This window comes from Vigna umbellata, chromosome 2 (assembly GCF_029865625.1).
Source record: "Vigna umbellata cultivar VRB3 chromosome 2, Vumbellata_1.0, whole genome shotgun sequence".
Lineage (NCBI taxonomy): Eukaryota > Viridiplantae > Streptophyta > Magnoliopsida > Fabales > Fabaceae > Vigna > Vigna umbellata.
In genome coordinates, this window is record NC_142166.1 from 5,245,356 (window position 1) to 5,262,555 (window position 17,200).

General features: G+C 33.0%; 3 protein-coding genes across 3 annotated transcripts; 2 read left to right on the forward strand and 1 right to left on the reverse strand.

The window, feature by feature from the left end:
- Window positions 1-1,685: 1,685 nt before the first annotated feature.
- LOC148203255 (uncharacterized) lies at window positions 1,686-2,419 on the forward strand. The gene has a single exon (XM_088108005.1). It carries the CDS (start codon window positions 1,882-1,884, stop codon window positions 2,218-2,220), a length of 339 nt encoding a protein of 112 aa, XP_087964131.1. The 5' UTR covers window positions 1,686-1,881; the 3' UTR covers window positions 2,221-2,419.
- A 3,091-nt stretch (window positions 2,420-5,510) lies between these two features.
- On the reverse strand, window positions 5,511-9,352 carry LOC124828213 (putative disease resistance protein At1g50180). Its single transcript, XM_047301463.2, has 2 exons — window positions 8,093-9,352; window positions 5,511-7,451 (listed from the first exon to the last, which is right to left on the reverse strand). The coding sequence occupies exons 1-2, from the start codon at window positions 9,138-9,140 to the stop codon at window positions 5,740-5,742; spliced, it is 2,760 nt and encodes a 919-aa protein (XP_047157419.1). The 5' UTR covers window positions 9,141-9,352; the 3' UTR covers window positions 5,511-5,739.
- A 5,613-nt stretch (window positions 9,353-14,965) lies between these two features.
- On the forward strand, window positions 14,966-15,837 carry LOC124828222 (uncharacterized). The gene is made up of 2 exons (XM_047301476.2): window positions 14,966-15,323; window positions 15,522-15,837. Exons 1-2 carry the CDS (start codon window positions 15,137-15,139, stop codon window positions 15,641-15,643), a joined length of 309 nt encoding a protein of 102 aa, XP_047157432.1. The 5' UTR covers window positions 14,966-15,136; the 3' UTR covers window positions 15,644-15,837.
- Window positions 15,838-17,200: the final 1,363 nt, after the last annotated feature.

Sequence of the window (17,200 nt, forward strand, 5' to 3'; positions counted from 1 at the left end):
TCACCAGTAAAATAAAGTAATACATAGACTAAAAAAACAATTTTTATACTATTTTTAAAGGGAAGATGTAATTGTTTTAATGAAATTTTTTTTACACAATCTGTGAAGAACTTACCAATTAAAAAAGACATGACAAAAAATTATCTTTTAATGTACAAATGAATATTTTATTAATGGAATATAAAGTGAAATAAAACTGCTTTAAATCAACGTACCATCTTTTTTTTTAATCCAATAAGATGTCTTTTCATAATAAAACTATAATCAAGCAATAAAAATATAAATTAAATATGATAATTAGCTTTAGTAACTGTATTTTATAGTAACTATCCATGCATATGTGGGTGTGATGGAGAAGTGAAAAGGAAATAAGAAAAAAAAAAAGTGAAGAGAGAAGAACGTGAAAAGCAATAGTAAGTTGACTTGAAATAAGTGAGAAAAAAAGGTGGTTGATTGAAACATGAACAGCGAAGCATGAGAAGAAAAGAAGAGTTAGAGTGATGAAGAAAGACAAAGCCACCACATGAACAGCAGCTAAGCAATCATGTGACTCTGTGTCAGATGAAGTCATCAAACCAAGGTTGTGTGCTCCTTATGGATACCCTTTTAACTTTTTCATATAATACTAATCATAAACATTTCACCTCAAAAACCATCACATTAGGAACATAATAATCACATTTTAAAAATAATTATCACTGTCTTGCACTGGATCTGTCAAACTTGATTTCAAAACATGAGGCCTAAAAAGAATTGAACCAATTATGGCTGATATGATGGACCCGACAGAGCCAGCTCAAGAATTGTATATGCAAATTCAGCTTCACCTGTTTTCCTCTAATCACAACAATACTTATCATGACTCTAATTAAGGGATAATTATGTTTTTTTTAAAATATATAGTTAACAGTTTAATTTTTAAGTTTATATAAGAATACTTGTTGTGTGAGAGTGAATCTTTAAATTCATCATGGCAAAAATTAGTCTCTAACATAACTATTAGTAGTTTTAAAAAAAAAATGTTGTTTTTCATGGACTACAAACATAATAACAGTTTGTTTGAAATGTTTCATATAGTTACATGTTAAAATATTACTTGAGATGAGAAAATATGTAGAGATTGGCAATGAAAATGATTAAACATATGAATATTTTTTTGTCTCGCAATTTTAGCCTTTTAATTTTTAACTTTTGATTTCTTAATTCTAATTATTTATAATATTTTAAATTTCGTTACCTTTTCAATTCCGCAAAGAAGTCTTGAACATCCAAAATAAATAAAAGTACATATAATTAAGCTGATAACTGAATAAAATTACAAACAATTTAAAGAAACAAAAATGAAATAAAAAATGTAGATTCCAAAATTATGAATTTTAGAAATTAAAGAACCAAAATTGAAAAAAAAAAATTATGAAATTTTTGAAAATTTCTTTGAACCTATAATTTTGATCTCCACTTTGAAGTGTTTTGATTTGATGAATAACTTGACATGGACAAGCATACAAAGTTAGAATGGCAACACGCCTTGTTGTTTGGTGTAACATACTTTTTTTTTCCTTTTTCCCTTTTTCCTTTTTTCAGTTTTGTCACTTTTGTCCCCTTTTGCAATTTTCACTCTTTTCCAGTTATCATTTTTCGTCTTTATGATTGCATGTGTAACCCCACACAGCATCTCCATACTCCTCTCTCTCTCTCTCTCATATATCTATTTCTCTTTCACCACCTCTCATCATCATCATCATCATCACTCTTTCGTGTAGACCTTCTTCTCTCTCTATCTCTCTCCCTGTATCAAAATTTTTCTTCTCTTGTTCGTCAGTTTCCACTATTTGTAGCCAAAGTGAATACATTTCCTTTGTATTTGCATAGCAGAAGCAAATGGGTCTCGAAATCTTGGAAGAATTTCGACCAATTACGCCCATACGAACCGTGGTTCCAACTACCAGGACCTTCAAACACGACCTAGGAACAACGAAGGAGATGCTGAACGAGGATGTCGTAGAAGAGTGCCACACACCCACATCACCGTCCCAAAATCTAAGGACCCCATTGGTGTGCCCTCCAGCTCCAAAGAAACCACGATTGCCTCCAAGAAGACACAATTCAGACCCACCATCACAAGGCTTCTTCTCAGTGTCCCACGATCTGGCTTCTATCTTCGTCCTACGCACACCCAACCTCCCAACAACAACCTCAACCAACCAACCTCTTTTCTAGCTACCTTCCCAAATATATATACATATGTCTCAGTTCAATTACATGCTCACGTACATATATCAATTGTTTCTTCCTCTTTCATTTTCTAGTTCTTCCTAGAACACTCCATTTGATGTAATCTGAGTTTAATGTTTCTTTTTCACGTATCTAACTTGTATTTATTAGCAGTAATTAATGAAACACATCATTGTTTGTGACAGATCTATCTCTTGCTCGATAAGAGGAATGGATCTGGGGTTATTAATTATATTCAGTATCACTTTGCTAAATTTGAATAGATTTTGCTATTTTTGGCATCGTCCATGCTCCTGTGTTGGGCAATGGTTCCGTTGTTGGTTTTGGTACATTTAAGAAACTCTTTTATGGTGAAGGAAACAGCCCCCACAAATGGTAACTCCAAATGCTTGAGGAGTTTCTAGGCTTTTCGTGTTTTCATTTTGAAAGAAAAAAATGCAGATAAATTACATTTTAATTATAAAATTTAGATCTAATAATAATTTTTGCGAAATGTGCAGTGAAAGATGTTCGACACTCTTAGATTTTCCAAAACAACTGTGTGGAGAGTTACGCGTTTTTCAACCTAACTCTGCCCTTCGTTTCTTGGAAGGAACATGGCATAAACACGAAGGAATATGCTGTTTTTGTCGTTTGACTGGTTCGGAAAACCAAGAATGTTGTTACACAACCAAAAAAACTTACATAAAGTTATTTTTAGACGCTTGTGATTGTGTTATCTCGTTTAAATATTACATTTTTTAATCAGTTCTTCCCTTGTAAAGTTTTCAAAATTCTCTTTGGAAAAGTTTTTAAAATTAAGGTATTACAAAAAACAACGAACTCATGAACTATTCAAGTTTTCCCCCTTACAATACTTTTATGTGTACATTATATAAATTATTTGAGTTGAAGTGAATTGAAATCATAATAACGGTTTACATATATATAACTATATTAAAATCAAGTGAAAAAGAAATTTCTTTATTAATCGAAGAGGGACAAAAAAATATTAAAAGGGTTTTTCTCAGAGAAGTACCACTTATACCTATATCATCTGCTAGAAAAATAATTAAACAATTCACATAAATAAAATTAATTTGTTTTGAATGAATCAAATTTCATTTGTTCTGTCAGTTTGCACTTTTGCAGTATAAATGCATGCATTCATCGTATTTGCAGACTCACAAATGTCAGAAGCTTCCCACGTTGGGATCCTCACTTCTGGGATATCATCAGGCAAGAAATTAAAACTATTCATTTTTATATACTTTACCTAAATTGAAAATGATAGGCCATTTTTATAAGACGCTGTTTATAATTGTATTAAAATATAATTGCTCAAAAATAAAAATATTAGTAATAATTATTTTAGGGAAAAATGACATATATTCTTATTAATTAAATTAATATTTTAAAAGTATAATAAATTAGATAATTAAGTCTTATAAATAGAAGTGTAGGAAGCATAATTAAAATGATATGAATAAAGTTATTGAATAATTATAAAATGAAAAAATAAAGCGATATACTTGTCTAGAGGAATCCACTTACTTAAAAGAGTTATTATCTATTGTTATATAATATTTTTTTTTTAATAGACAAATATTACTTGTTAAAAAAATTAATTATAAAAATATGATATCATTCTAAAATATATTGAATACCATATATCTATAATTATATATATATATATATATATATATATATATATATATATATATATATATATATATATATATATATATATATATATATATATATATATATAAGATACATATTTTTATTTGTTTTAATTTTACCCACTAATTACTATTTTTTAAATTTAAATAATAATTCATAACAAAAAATTATTTTTCAGTTTTATCATTTTAATAATTATTTTTTTGAATTCAAATAATTATTTAATATAAAATAATTATTTACACTTTTATCAATACTTTTTCAAATTTAAATAATTATTCTAAAAAATTATTTACACAATATTAATTATAATATTTTTTATTTCAATATCTATACTTATATATAAAGAGATACACCTCTTTGATGTCATTTTTATTTTTTCAATTTTACCCTCTTAATTATTATTTTTTAAATTTAAATAATGATTCATAATAAAAAAATATTTCAGTTTTATCATTTTATACCTACTTTTCTGAATTTAAATAATTATTCATTATAAAAGAATTATTTATTTTTTTATCAAAAAATTTTTCAAATTTAAATAATTATTCATAATAAAAAAATTTATTAACATAATATTATTTACAATATTTTTTATCTTCATAAATAAAATTTATTTTATCTATAGTTAGATCTATAGCTGTATAATCCTTTTTTTCTTTCAATTTTACCATTTTAATTAATACTTAAATTTGTAAATATTTAAAAATGACTGAATGTGGTGCTTAGACTCATAGTTATATGGTGCTTCATCTTATATTGTATTTTACTTAATTTTTATCCAATGTGAGACTTAGATTTACTTAGATTTTCAACACCAATATTGGTTCGCCAGATTTTCACCATCATGAAAACGCTAGCTTCTTCCTCAACGCTGTCAACTAATGTGTCTCACCATTGTAAACGTTATCAGAGCTTCACGTATCATTACTAACAATATAGAAAAACACAGCTCACAAACCAGATATGTAATGAGTCACTACAATGTCCTTTGAATGCCACCTTGCCAGTGGTGAACTTGGAGCTAGAACACAACAAACGAATGTTGTGCCATCGTTAGTCTTTGTCAGAACAGATTAAAGCATCATCGTTACATCGTGAACCATTGCAACAGATCCACCAATGATGCAACAAAAACTACTTTTGAAAATGTTTCTTTTTTCTTTTTCACTTAAAAATATATTATATAAGTTGTTCTATAATCAATCTAATATATTTTTGACATAATACATCCACACATGTTATATTTAGTATATCTATTTTTCAATTGTGTTATACTTTCATATATATATATATATATATATATATATATATATATATTATGTTATATGTTATAAAATAACACCTTAACATCGAAAATAAAATAAAATATTCTAAATTTCTCCATAATAATAACTGCTATCTATCGAAACCTCTGAATAAGTAAAGTGTATTTTGTCGTTCGATTATATAAAATAAATTGAATAAATAAAATAAAAATTTCTAAATTTTTCCATAATTATAATTGCTAACCTGTAGATAGAAGTGAAGTGTATTTTGTCGTTCGATTATATATTAGGAGGGCAGGTAGAAAACATGGCTGAAAAAAGAAAATGCTATGGACGAATGAAATGGTTCTGAAGAATTTGAGCTTCGTAGATATACCTCGTACTATTATTGATCAATAAATTATACCTCTGTTTCACTAAAAGTCTAAAATCAATCTGATACTCTGACCATTATGCACCCTTTATTTGTTCGTACATATATGTATGTTTAGATGAAGATTAACATAATCAATGCTATGTGAATGAACTAATTAATCCAGACACCATCACGGAGTTACAGAATAGAAATGCCAACCTAATAGTCACAGTAACAAAAAACCACAGCTGACACATGTTGGATTTTGTAGTGATCCTCTCCTCCTTTTTCAAGGTTGGTTCTGAATGCTGCAAACATTGATCTGATCTCCAGATGCTGAAGAGTGGTAAGAAATCTGAGCCCATCTGGAACCTTCTCAAGCTTGGTGCAATTTTCAATCTTAAGTTCTCTAAGACAAGGCATGGCTCCTTTATCCAACCTCCACTCCTCAAGATTGAACAAATCATGGATAACCAGAGACTTGAGTTGAGCAAAGCCTTTGCTGGAACAATGCAGTTGCTTGCCTACGAATGAATCAAGTTGTAGCTCAAGCAACCTTAAATTTGGAAGCTTCTCTAATGTTGGCATCGGATCTACAAGAAGTCCAGAACCCGTCAACTTTAGCTTCAGAAGCTTGGAAGAAAGTTGGTGGGGTTCAGGAAAATTCTTTATAGGTCCTTCTATGTGCAGTTTGTAAAGATTGGGACATCCTAATGCAACATGGACAACTGATATATCTTCATAACTAACAAAAAACAATGACTCTAGGTGCCCAAATTGCACATTAGGATACCTAAAGATACCTCCGAAGTTAGGATCATCAATCACTAGCTTTCTCAAATTGGTTAATTTCATGAGATCTGTTACATGACACTTTTCTGCAGGGAAGTTAATCAGTGTCTGCAAGTTTTTCAGGTTGTCCAGTTGCCACCTTTCAATGCCATTACCACAAGACTCTGGTAGATATAAATGTCTCATTTTTTGCATGTTACCTATGACATTTGGTATTTGCACAGTTGAATTCCCCGTTAGAAGATCCAGGGTCATCAAGCATTTTAAATTACCTATTGATGTGGGCAACTCATCAATTTTGGTATTTCTGAGACTGAGAAACCTTAGGTGGATCAAATAGCCAATTTCTTTTGGCAACTTCCCTCCCAGACCCTGCATTCCTTCCAAGTTCAGGACTCTGAGTAACCTACATTTTTTGAAAAATGACTTCATCAAACCCCATTCACTGAGCCTAGCTGTCTTTTCATGGAAGCAAAGAAGAGACCTTAAATGGTGGTGGCTTTTCAGTTCTGAAGGGAAGAACCTATCAACATCTTGATCCAAAAACAAGGCAATCCTGCGAACTTTTCCCACTGACCTTGCTCTTGATGTCCCTCTAGATTCATCTACATTCCGGGAATTGATCTCCTGAAGAAAGTTTTCCAAATGTGCCCTCTCAACACAAAGTTCCCTCATGAGGTTGTGCATTTGACAACTTCTAATTCTTCCTGATGAACTCTTTTCAACTACTTGAATCATGCACCTCTCCACTAGCTCAGTCAGGTAACGTTGTGCCACATCCTCAAGAGCTTCTTCACCTTCTCCTTCACTGTGAGCCAAAGATATAATACCCTCTGCCACCCATATTCTAATTAGTTTCTTTGTTGGTATCTCTAAATTTTCAGGGAAATGAGCCAAGTGTAGGAAGCATGGCTTCAACTGGTATGGTAATTCGTAATAGCTCAAAGCCAACACCTCTTCTAAGCGTTGTTCTTTGCCGTTTGCTCTCCTCAAATATGAGTTGATGTTCTGGCACACAGTGTCCCATTCAAAGAATGTAGGCTTTGATGCTAACAGTCCTCCAAGAACAATGATGGCCAATGGTAAACCTCCACATCTTCCAACCATTTCCCTTCCCAACTTCTCCTTCTCTCCGTAGTCTGTGGAGAAAAAAAACCAGAATTGTACTAGGTTGTGATTTCATTTCCATGTGCAAATCCTATATTTTGTTCTTTGGTAGATAATCAATCCAAGGTCACAGAAATAATAGCAATGGTCATCTCATGTATGTTGGGTATCAAACATGTAAAGTATATATGACAAGGCTAAACTTTCGAAGAGAAAAAAGAGAGCATAAAACTTTGTTGAACTTTTAACAAGACACAGAAACTGAAGCAATATATTTATTTAGAGCAAGTGAAGAACACATAGTAATCAAGGCACAAACCATTAGAAAAAAATTGAAATCTGAAATTTATATGACAGAAAGTTAACCATATTGTAAACCTCAATGATGACTAGTCAATTTTTGTTTTATGAATTTCAGCTTATGATTTCCCCCTTTCTGCAACATGGAGAGAAAATTTCTAGAGGTCATAAACAGGGTTGTATTACTGTTTTTTCCTTGTTAATAAAATGAAATTTTCACTCTGCATCTTTAATCAACTACCAGAGAATTTCAAGTTCTAAGCCCTAAAAGATTTAGACTAGCAAGTGAATCAATGTGTTAAACAACTGCATTGTGAATAATGCTGAGAATTGGGAGTGCATTATAGGAAGAGGGCAAGAAAAATCTACACACCTGGATCATCAATTTTTAGAAATGACTTCTTTTGGAACAACTCCCAGCTGTCAACTTCATTCAAACATTTTAGTGTGTGAAGATAACAACTAGGATCCATCTGGAAGGCAACATCAATGTTTCGAGAAGTTAGCAATATTTTGCTACCAACTGCTGATACTGATGTTCCATGAGGGAAGGCAGGCTTCAGTTTGCTCCATGTTTCTGCATTCCAAATATCATCAAGGACCACTAAGCAACTCTTCTCCATTTGAACTTGGTAAAGCATCTTTGCAAGCTCTTCATCTCTCATATTGTCAATTTCCTGTCTTTGCTCCTGTGAAGGAGAGATCAGCCTAAATAAAATTCCTATCCACACATCCCTTGCTTGGCAGTGCTGTGATATGTAAGCCCAAGCCCGGCTCTTAAAACTGTTCCTCACATCAACACTATGATACACCTTCTTTGCCAATGTTGTCTTCCCCAATCCTCCCATCCCACAAATGGCCACCACTCTTTTGCTGGGATCCACCAAATATGACTCCAACTTCTTGACATCATCGTCAACACCAATTATGTCCTCTTCAATGACATGTGAATAAGACCTCCTCAAATTCTGTCTCCCGTGCATAGAATTTGAGGGCTCTTCTTTCTCAGGTTTTATGCCATAGGTTTTAAGACTCCTTGTGAGGCTAGAAATCCTGGCTTTGACATTACCAACATGAGATCCCACCATGTGGATTTCTATAAACCGGTTGATGATTGAAGCATACCTTCTGATGAGGTTCGACACACCTGGCAAATTTCTTCTTGAGGCCTCTCTGAGGGCATATGACTCAATGACATCATCAGAATCATAAGCTGCTTCTCTGATTTCTGAAATCCAACTCCTTAGGCTTTCGTTTTCATCTTGCCTTCTGTCTGCATCTTGCAAGTAAGAGCGCATCATCCTCAATTCAGTTTGCAGCTGCAACACTTGGTCTTCCACCCCATATAGGAACACTGCTTCTTGAATCAGCAAATCACCAAGACTTTGCACTATGAAGCTCACTACAGCCTGAGCCATCATTCGAGGTCCTTCTTCTTTGCGAAAGCAAAATCCTTTTCCTGATTAATCACAACCCTTTTGCTAATTTTCAAACTTGTACACTACTAGTGCTATCTATTTAACAAAGGGAAGAGAACAATCAAACAACGACTAAAAGGTTGACTTTGAAAATGACTTGTTGCAGTATTTGTCGAAAACACTTGCCCAGAAACTATGCATTATTACGGCTATGCCAATTGGCGTCCAACTCATGCAATAACTTCTCCCTTCCCAATTCTATCCATGAGCACTTTAAAGTATTAAGCTGAAGCCATAAGTTGTGAAATTTAGACTGAAATTTAGTTTGTTTTTTCAAACTAATTATAATAAAATTAAATTTGCATATATATATATATATATATATATATATATATATATATAGAGAGAGAGAGAGAGAGAGAGAGAGAGAGAGAGAGAGAGTATATCTATATAATAATAATTATAATAAAATTAAATTTCCAACATGAAGGGTTGGATTGAGTCCAATCAAAATGCAAGAAAAGCTCAATCTAAACTGTTTGGGACAAATCAACTTCAGGGGTTATTTGTGTATGTGAACATTGTTTGTCTTAACAAATCATTGATTAGTTGAGCTAAACTCAATACAATTAATAAAATCTTATATTTGAATCTTGTAAATAAAAAAATATCATAACTAAAAGATAAGATATCACTAAAAATGATATTAATAGCTTGGTCTTAGACTTTATTATTTAATGAAATGTTCGTTATATCTACAGAAAAATGGGTAAACTGTAAAACCTTTTTTTCTTTTAAAATACAAAACTTTTTTTTTTCTTAGAGGACCCAAATTAGTCACTTTAAAGTTTGAAATGCATAACATTCTTCTTCAAAAAAAAAATTTCTACAATCTCAATTTATTTTTTATTTCGTTTCACCCAAATCTCATCTTTTTCTTCATGACCAGAGACTGATGTTGCGTTTACAGTTAAGAACTCTTTAAGTCTATTCAATCAATTTTTTCATTCGGGTAAATCAAAATTTAGATCTCCTTCGATACTTAGTTTGTTCTTGTCTTACATGTGATCTTTCTTGGGATACATGTGTTCCTAAAATTGTTGTTATAATTTTCTACTAATAAATGGTTCTTTTGCTTCATTTTGATTGTTCTTATGTTGTCTCTAGGTTGAGATGGATCATTTGTGAGTTGGAAGGCTAAGTAAGATTCTTAGAACTATTTTTGATCGTCATTTAGGATGAGAGAAGTTAATTTTCTTTAGTTAAAATATGTGCTTGCATTAACAAAAACAAACATTTTTTGACAAATAAATTTTGTCAAAAACATCAAAAAGTTGTCGATAACAACTTTTTTTCAACGGATTTCGACGGGACAAAATTTGTCAATAAAAATACAGTCTGTAATATTTACCAATAGAAATTTATATCTATTGGTAATTATTGAAAGAAAAATTCATTAGTAATTACCGAAAAAAAAATTATCGATAATTATCGAAAGAAATATTTGTTGGTAAATATCGGAATTTGGTTCGTCTTCTTCCTCATCTCCTTCCTCTTTCTTTTAGGATTCCACTTTTTTTTATTTGTGTTGATTCTCATGGTAGGTTCTTGTTTGCTCGCAACGGTGTTGAGGACATGTGGTGATTTGCGATAGTGTCATAGTGGTGACCAGGTTTGGTGAAGCCACGACTTGCTTCTTTATCATCCTTTTAGCGGTTGTCACAACCCGAATCATGACGAGACGACAAATCATAAATTGACGAGTTTAAAAAAGAGGTTTTGAAGTCACCACCATAGTTTATTCTGAAAAATTACGTAAAAACCATGAAATAAGACATGGTCTACGAAAATCGGATTCTGAGTTCGAGAGTCAGTTATTCGTAGAGAATGTATTCGCACCATATTATGTTTGCCCAGAAGTAGAACTTTTAATTAAATGTACAAAGTTGATGTGATTTTCAAAATGCTTTTGTTAAAACTCTACTTTTTCTCTCTCTCTCTCTTAAAAATCCATTCTTAGTTCCTTTTAGTTTGTATTTCTTTAGAAATACGTTAGATTTGTGTTAAATGTTAAAAATAGGTTTTAAATAAAAATATTGTTAATTTTCTATTTCTCACAGATAAAAGTGTCTTTAAATGAGTTCTGTATGTCTCCTTTAGAAAAATTAGAAATAAAAATAATAGTAATATAATTTTTTTCATAGATAGGTCTATACTTTGCTTGTCTTCATTTTTACCCTTCTTTTCAATTTTACTGATTTGCAAATCAGTCTGTAATTGAGTGAGGGTTGTTTTAACCTAAGTTTAACCAGCCTATGGAGCAAAACGCCAAGTTGAAAGGCGTGGGCACGTGGAATTCAATTTGTTCTCGATTTCATGGTTGCATCGTGGCTCTAGGGGTCACCAGCCTAGGTCGTTGGGCACTCCAAGGGTAGTGAGCCCCTATCGCATCGGCGTTGGGCGCCCCTTAAGTGTCGATAGGTGCCAATTTTGTTTTGCTTTCTGGTACACTGTTTGTTGCATTTTAACTGATTTTGGGTTTTGAAATGGTTGATGTTCATGGATATTAAAGTGTTAATATTGCAAATAGTTGTATTGGATATATGGATTGATGAAAAAAAAAGGAATTCCACGAGTAATATCCTATTGTTGTGTAGATTGGTAGTGTATGCATTGATGTATGGATTCAAGACTACTTGAATTGTATGCCTGTGTTTTGAAATTTATTTTACTTGTTATGTGTGATCATATATATTTCTAGTTATTTTGTGTGTTTGTTTCTATTAATAAAATGAACTCTTCCATAGCTTTTAATTTTGTTCTATTCTCAAATTTAGTTATTTTTGTATCTTCTTGTGTTTTAGATAGTTTATGTTTGTTTTACCTTTAACATCTTTAAGTAGGTTAAATAAGGGAATTGAAAGTATTTGTGACGGAGAAAAACATATTGGAACTTAAAGAAACATTATTGAACAAGAAACAAGAGAAATTTTGTAGTAAATACATGTGTTGGATTGCTCCACACAAATATTTATCACGTGAATTGCTCCACCGCTTAATTCTAGTGTGTGCTATGATATCCAGAGAGCGTAAAAATTTCAATGCTTAAATGCTTACTTGGTCCTTTCGTTCAGAAGTTCTTTTCTGTTTAGTACCCGCTTTTAAAAGTATTTTTATTTTGTCCCAAAGTTATATAAATTGTATCAATCACTTCCTTTCCATTAAATTGGCCTAAATGGAATTAAGTACGTGGTGACGTGGCTATGTAATCCGACTTTTTTTTCTGTTCTCTCTGCTTCAACTTTTTCTATCTCTTGTACACCTACTTTTTTTTTGGAAAATGTTATTTGGACAACAAAAGTTTGACACAATTTTGACAACGGCGACGTGGCAGCTGTGCATTGGCTCAGTGAACCGAGGTGAGGGGTATTTTGGGTTTTTTCTGGTTTGTTTTCAATTCACTGAGCCAATGCACAGCTGCCACGTCGCCGTTGTCAAAATTGTGTCAAACTTTTGTTGTCCAAATAACATTTTCCTTTTTTTTTTCTCTCTCTTTACTCAAAACTCACCACCCTTTTCCACAATTCTTTCCTTTCCCCCAAGACCTCAGAAACCTGCACCACCTCCCTCTACACCATTTTCTTTCTCTTTCGTTCACCAATGAGACTCTCAAATCCCTCTCTGATGCTTGGCCGTGAGATCAAGAGAGGGAGCTTTGTTGGCATGTAGGTTGTTTGTGGATAGATGAAAGATATTTTGGTGGTAGGAAGAGGGGAATGGTCGAATAGGTAACCATATGAGTGCGAAAACAAGAAGGAAATGGGGGTGATGGCTTCTTTTGTCGTTCAAGTTCCCGTTACCAATCTCGCGGTGGCCCGAAACCCAAGCGGCAGCGTCACCATCCGCACTCGCCTAAGCCAACTGTGCCAACAAGGGCAGCCTCAACTGGCTCGCCATCTTCTTGAAAACCTTCAACGTGCCTCCACTGTCGTGTGAAACACCGTGATCATCGGCTTCATCTGCAACAAGATGCCATTGGAAGCCCTGCAACTGTACGCAGATATGAAGTCGAGGCGGAACACGACTTCCGATGGGACACCTTCTCTTCCACCTTGAAGGCCTACGCCCTTACCCAAAACCTCATGGCCGGTAAGGCCCTTCGTTCCCATTTCCTTCGCTCCCAATCCAACTCCCGAGTCATTTACAACTCCCTCTTAAACATGTACTCCACATGCTTGCCCCCTTTCTCAACCCAACCCCAACACGACTATGTCTTCAAACTATTTGCTGTAATGCACAACGAAACATTGTCACTTGGAACACCTTGATTTCCTGGTTCGTCAAGACCCACAGAGACTTCCATGCTCTTCGCGCCTTTGCCACCCTCGTCAAAGCCTCTCTCACGCCAACCCCGTTACTTTCGTCAATGTCTTCCCCATTGTCACTCATCCTACAATCGCCCTTATGCTTTATGGCCTGCTTCTTAAACACTATGCTGACTTTGTCAATCACGTCTTTGTTATTAGCTCTGCAATTGTTATGCTTACTGACCTTGGATGAGGAAGCACTGATGCTTGTGTGAGAGATGCAAAAGCAGAGGTTTACCATTGATTCTGTCATTGTGATGGCATTACTCTCTGCGGCTTCTAACACGAGGGACTCGTATATTTGAAGGCAAACACATGCATATCTAATTCGCCAGGATACCGTTTGAGGGTATGGAGAGTTATCTGATTGACATGTATGCTAAATCTATCTTGATTACAACTTCTGAGTTATTGTATTTATGCAGAACGACCCAAGTGATAGAGATGTGGTCTCATGGAATGAGAGAGAAAAAGTTGAGCAATGAAACAAAATGGGGCAAAGGAATGAGAGAAAAAAAACTATGCATTGCAGAAACAGCAGATGAGAGAGAAGAAAATAATCAAATTTCATAGCCACGTGAACACGTATTTAACTCCATTTATGTGAATTTAACAAAAATAACGTGATTGATATAATTTATATAATTTGAGACAAAATAAAACATTTTTAAAAACAGATACTAAAAAAAATCTCTAAATATAAGACTAAGTAAGTATTTAAATCAAATTTCAATTATATAAATTAGTAAGCATTTAAGCTAAATTTCAATTATATAAATTATTATATAAACTCCTTTTAAATAAAATGCGACAAATTATAAGTTAAACATGTGGAAGAAAAGATAATTTAAAATAATACTCTTTTTACATATGTGCACAGTCCGAGAAACAAATATTAAAATATCTTTACTAAGAAAAGGTTGAGGATTACTTAGAAAATTACGGCCTTGAAGATAAGAAAGCAACAATTATAGTTTTTGGAGCTGATGTTATCACCTTGGATTTTATATATATATATATATATATATATATATATATATATATATATATATATATATATATTAGTTTAAAATTTAAAATAAATAATATTATTATACTCTTTTACTCGCATCTAAGAAGAATATTTACTGGACTTATATAAGAAAAAAATCACTCAACACTATCATATTTAATATAATAATTTAAAAATAAAATATTTATGTTTAAATTTGAACCTTATTTACAATAAGTACGATTGAAAATAATTTTAAAAATATATTGTTATTTTATGAAATAAAATGAAAACATTAAATATATTAGCTTATTGACAAGGTTCATTGTATGTAGGTGGGAAGATAAACAAAAGTAAAATTAAAATTAATAAACAACTAAACATCATATCTAGAAGAAACCTTGGACTGTTGGCTTGATTTGAGCTTAGATTAGGCAAAACGCAATCAAATGAACGACCTTTCTGAATAATCCATAGTCAAATCTATAATCTCCCTTTCAAGAACACCTAACTTTTTAACTCTTCAATTCAAGTGCAAGCAAAACCTGAATCTTTCATCGTTCCTCCACCGTCTCAACCCTCTTCTTCACAATCCAAACATCTTCGTCCACCTCAAAGAAGCAACAACAGAGATTGTAACAATGTACGTGGATCACGCCTTCTCGATTTCGGATGAGGATATCATGATGGAAACCTCGTACACCGTCAACAACAAACCCCCCGTCAAGGAGATCGCCCTTGCCGTATCCCTCCTCGTCTGTGGCCTCCTCGGCATCATCATCGGTTCCCTCATGGCCTACAACCATGTGGGTGGCGACACTGCTCACGGTAACAAAAAATGAGTGATTTTAAAGGAAAATATGTGTCAATTTTAGGATTAGGGATCGCTAATTGCAACTGGGTAGCTGGGAAATTAAAGATTTCTGCTAAATTTTTAAACTTTTTGGCAGTATGTGGTATTTTGAAAGCGAATAGTTTTTGTTTTTAATTTTTGATGATATTTTGTTTTGTTTGAATGGTATATAGGGGTCTTCTTTGCAATACTTGGAGTAATCTTGTTCATACCGGGTTCCTACTACACGAGGATTGCGTATTATGCTTACAAGGGATACAAAGGGTTCTCTTTCTCTAACATACCCCCCGTGTAACTCTGCTATCTAGATATGTCTCATAGGTTCAAATAGCTTCCTCATGTACAGATATTCCCTGGTTATGCTCTATAATATTTCTTTCTTGTGTTTTTTTGTTTCCTTTGCTGACAAATGACGAGTGTTCAGATTGTAATTTGTAGTTCCTCTATATGATATACTGCCACTTTATATGGTTGAAATTGTTTTCTGTAGTGTGATTTGTCTACTGTTAAATCTCTTTTTGCCTTCCCTTGGTGAATAAGGAAATACTGATTTTATGTATGATTATATATTTAGTAGTAGAAGCACGAGTTGAGGGTTTTTTGCTGTTTTGTGCACTAACTTGATAGTCACTGCCACATCAACTGGTCTGGAAGTGTACAGAGTTATGAGAATTTCATATCATCTCCTGCTTCTTTTTCTTTTCCGCTACTTTTGTATTCTTTTTAATGGGTTCTCAAGGCATCTTCCGCCTTTTGATTCTAGGGTAGAGATTCAGTTAATGGATGTGGCAACCTGTAACGCATATGCTTCTTCAGTCACCAATCTATGATTGGTACATCTTTTATTGCTGCCTAACTGATAGATCCTGTTCCAATTCAAACAAGGTTGTGCTTGGGAGCTAGTTGAGACCTTGGATTTAATTACTTATATTGCAGAAAGCAGTGATTAATATTAGGTGTTTATATGAAGCTCAAGTTGTCAATTGAGTAAAACTTCATTGTTGTTTTCATATTGAGAGATGAAAAATTCAAAATGTTTTCCTTTTTAGAGTTTTCCATCTTGAATCATTCCTTTGTTTATGTTTCATTGTGACACCAATCTCTTTGTCATGTACGTCATATTTGCCTGGGGAAATTTGCTACCAAAAATACTAACTAGCAAACAGATGGTTAAGTGTCTCTGTGGTCTAGAATTTGTAGAACCGATTCTGAATCATGAGATGTGATCAAGATGTGTGCTTCAATCAATTGGAACTGCATTTGGGACATATCCTTTTATATATAGATTCTGTTCCAATTCAAACAAGATTGTGCTTGGCAACTAGATGCTTATATGAAGCTCAAGTTGCCAATTGAGTTAAACTTCATTGTTGTTTTCATTTTCTTTGTGAATATTGTTAAACAGGGTCATCATGAGCCACATGAAAAACCAGATATTGTGGGGGATGGGGTGTATTTGCATGTTTGGCTTTATAAGAAGAAAACATTCAAATCTTTTCCTTTTCAGAGTTTTCCATCTTGGATCATTCCTTTGTTTGAGTCACTGTGACACCAATCTCTCCCTCATGTACATATTTGCCAGGGGAATTTGCTACTAAAAGAAATAATTAGCAAACAAATGGTTAAGTGCCTCTTTGATCAAGAATTTGGTAGAGTTGGTTCTGAATCATGAGATGTGTGCTTGAATTCATTTGAACTACACTTGGAACATATGCTTTTTATTGGGAGCTGTGAAAACTGATTTTCTAACTAAAACAACGAGGGTCTAATATTTGTAATTGCTTGTATATACATAATTGTGTTGAAGTTGTAGCCATATATTAGTTTTTCATAGCTAAAGGGTAGTATTAAG

What these genes read in the sequence shown, in the direction of transcription:
- LOC124828222 (XM_047301476.2), top strand. Translation starts at nt 15,137, where the DNA reads ATGTACGTGGATCACGCCTTCTCGATTTCGGATGAGGATATCATGATG. An exon ending in GGGTGGCGACACTGCTCACG is followed by an intron (nt 15,324 to 15,521) that starts GTAACAAAAAAT and finishes AATGGTATATAG; the next exon opens with GGGTCTTCTTTGCAATACTT.
- LOC124828213 (XM_047301463.2), bottom strand. Translation starts at nt 9,140, where the DNA reads ATGATGGCTCAGGCTGTAGTGAGCTTCATAGTGCAAAGTCTTGGTGAT. An exon ending in TCTAAAAATTGATGATCCAG is followed by an intron (nt 7,452 to 8,092) that starts GTGTGTAGATTT and finishes TTTTCTCCACAG; the next exon opens with ACTACGGAGAGAAGGAGAAG.
- LOC148203255 (XM_088108005.1), top strand. Translation starts at nt 1,882, where the DNA reads ATGGGTCTCGAAATCTTGGAAGAATTTCGACCAATTACGCCCATACGA.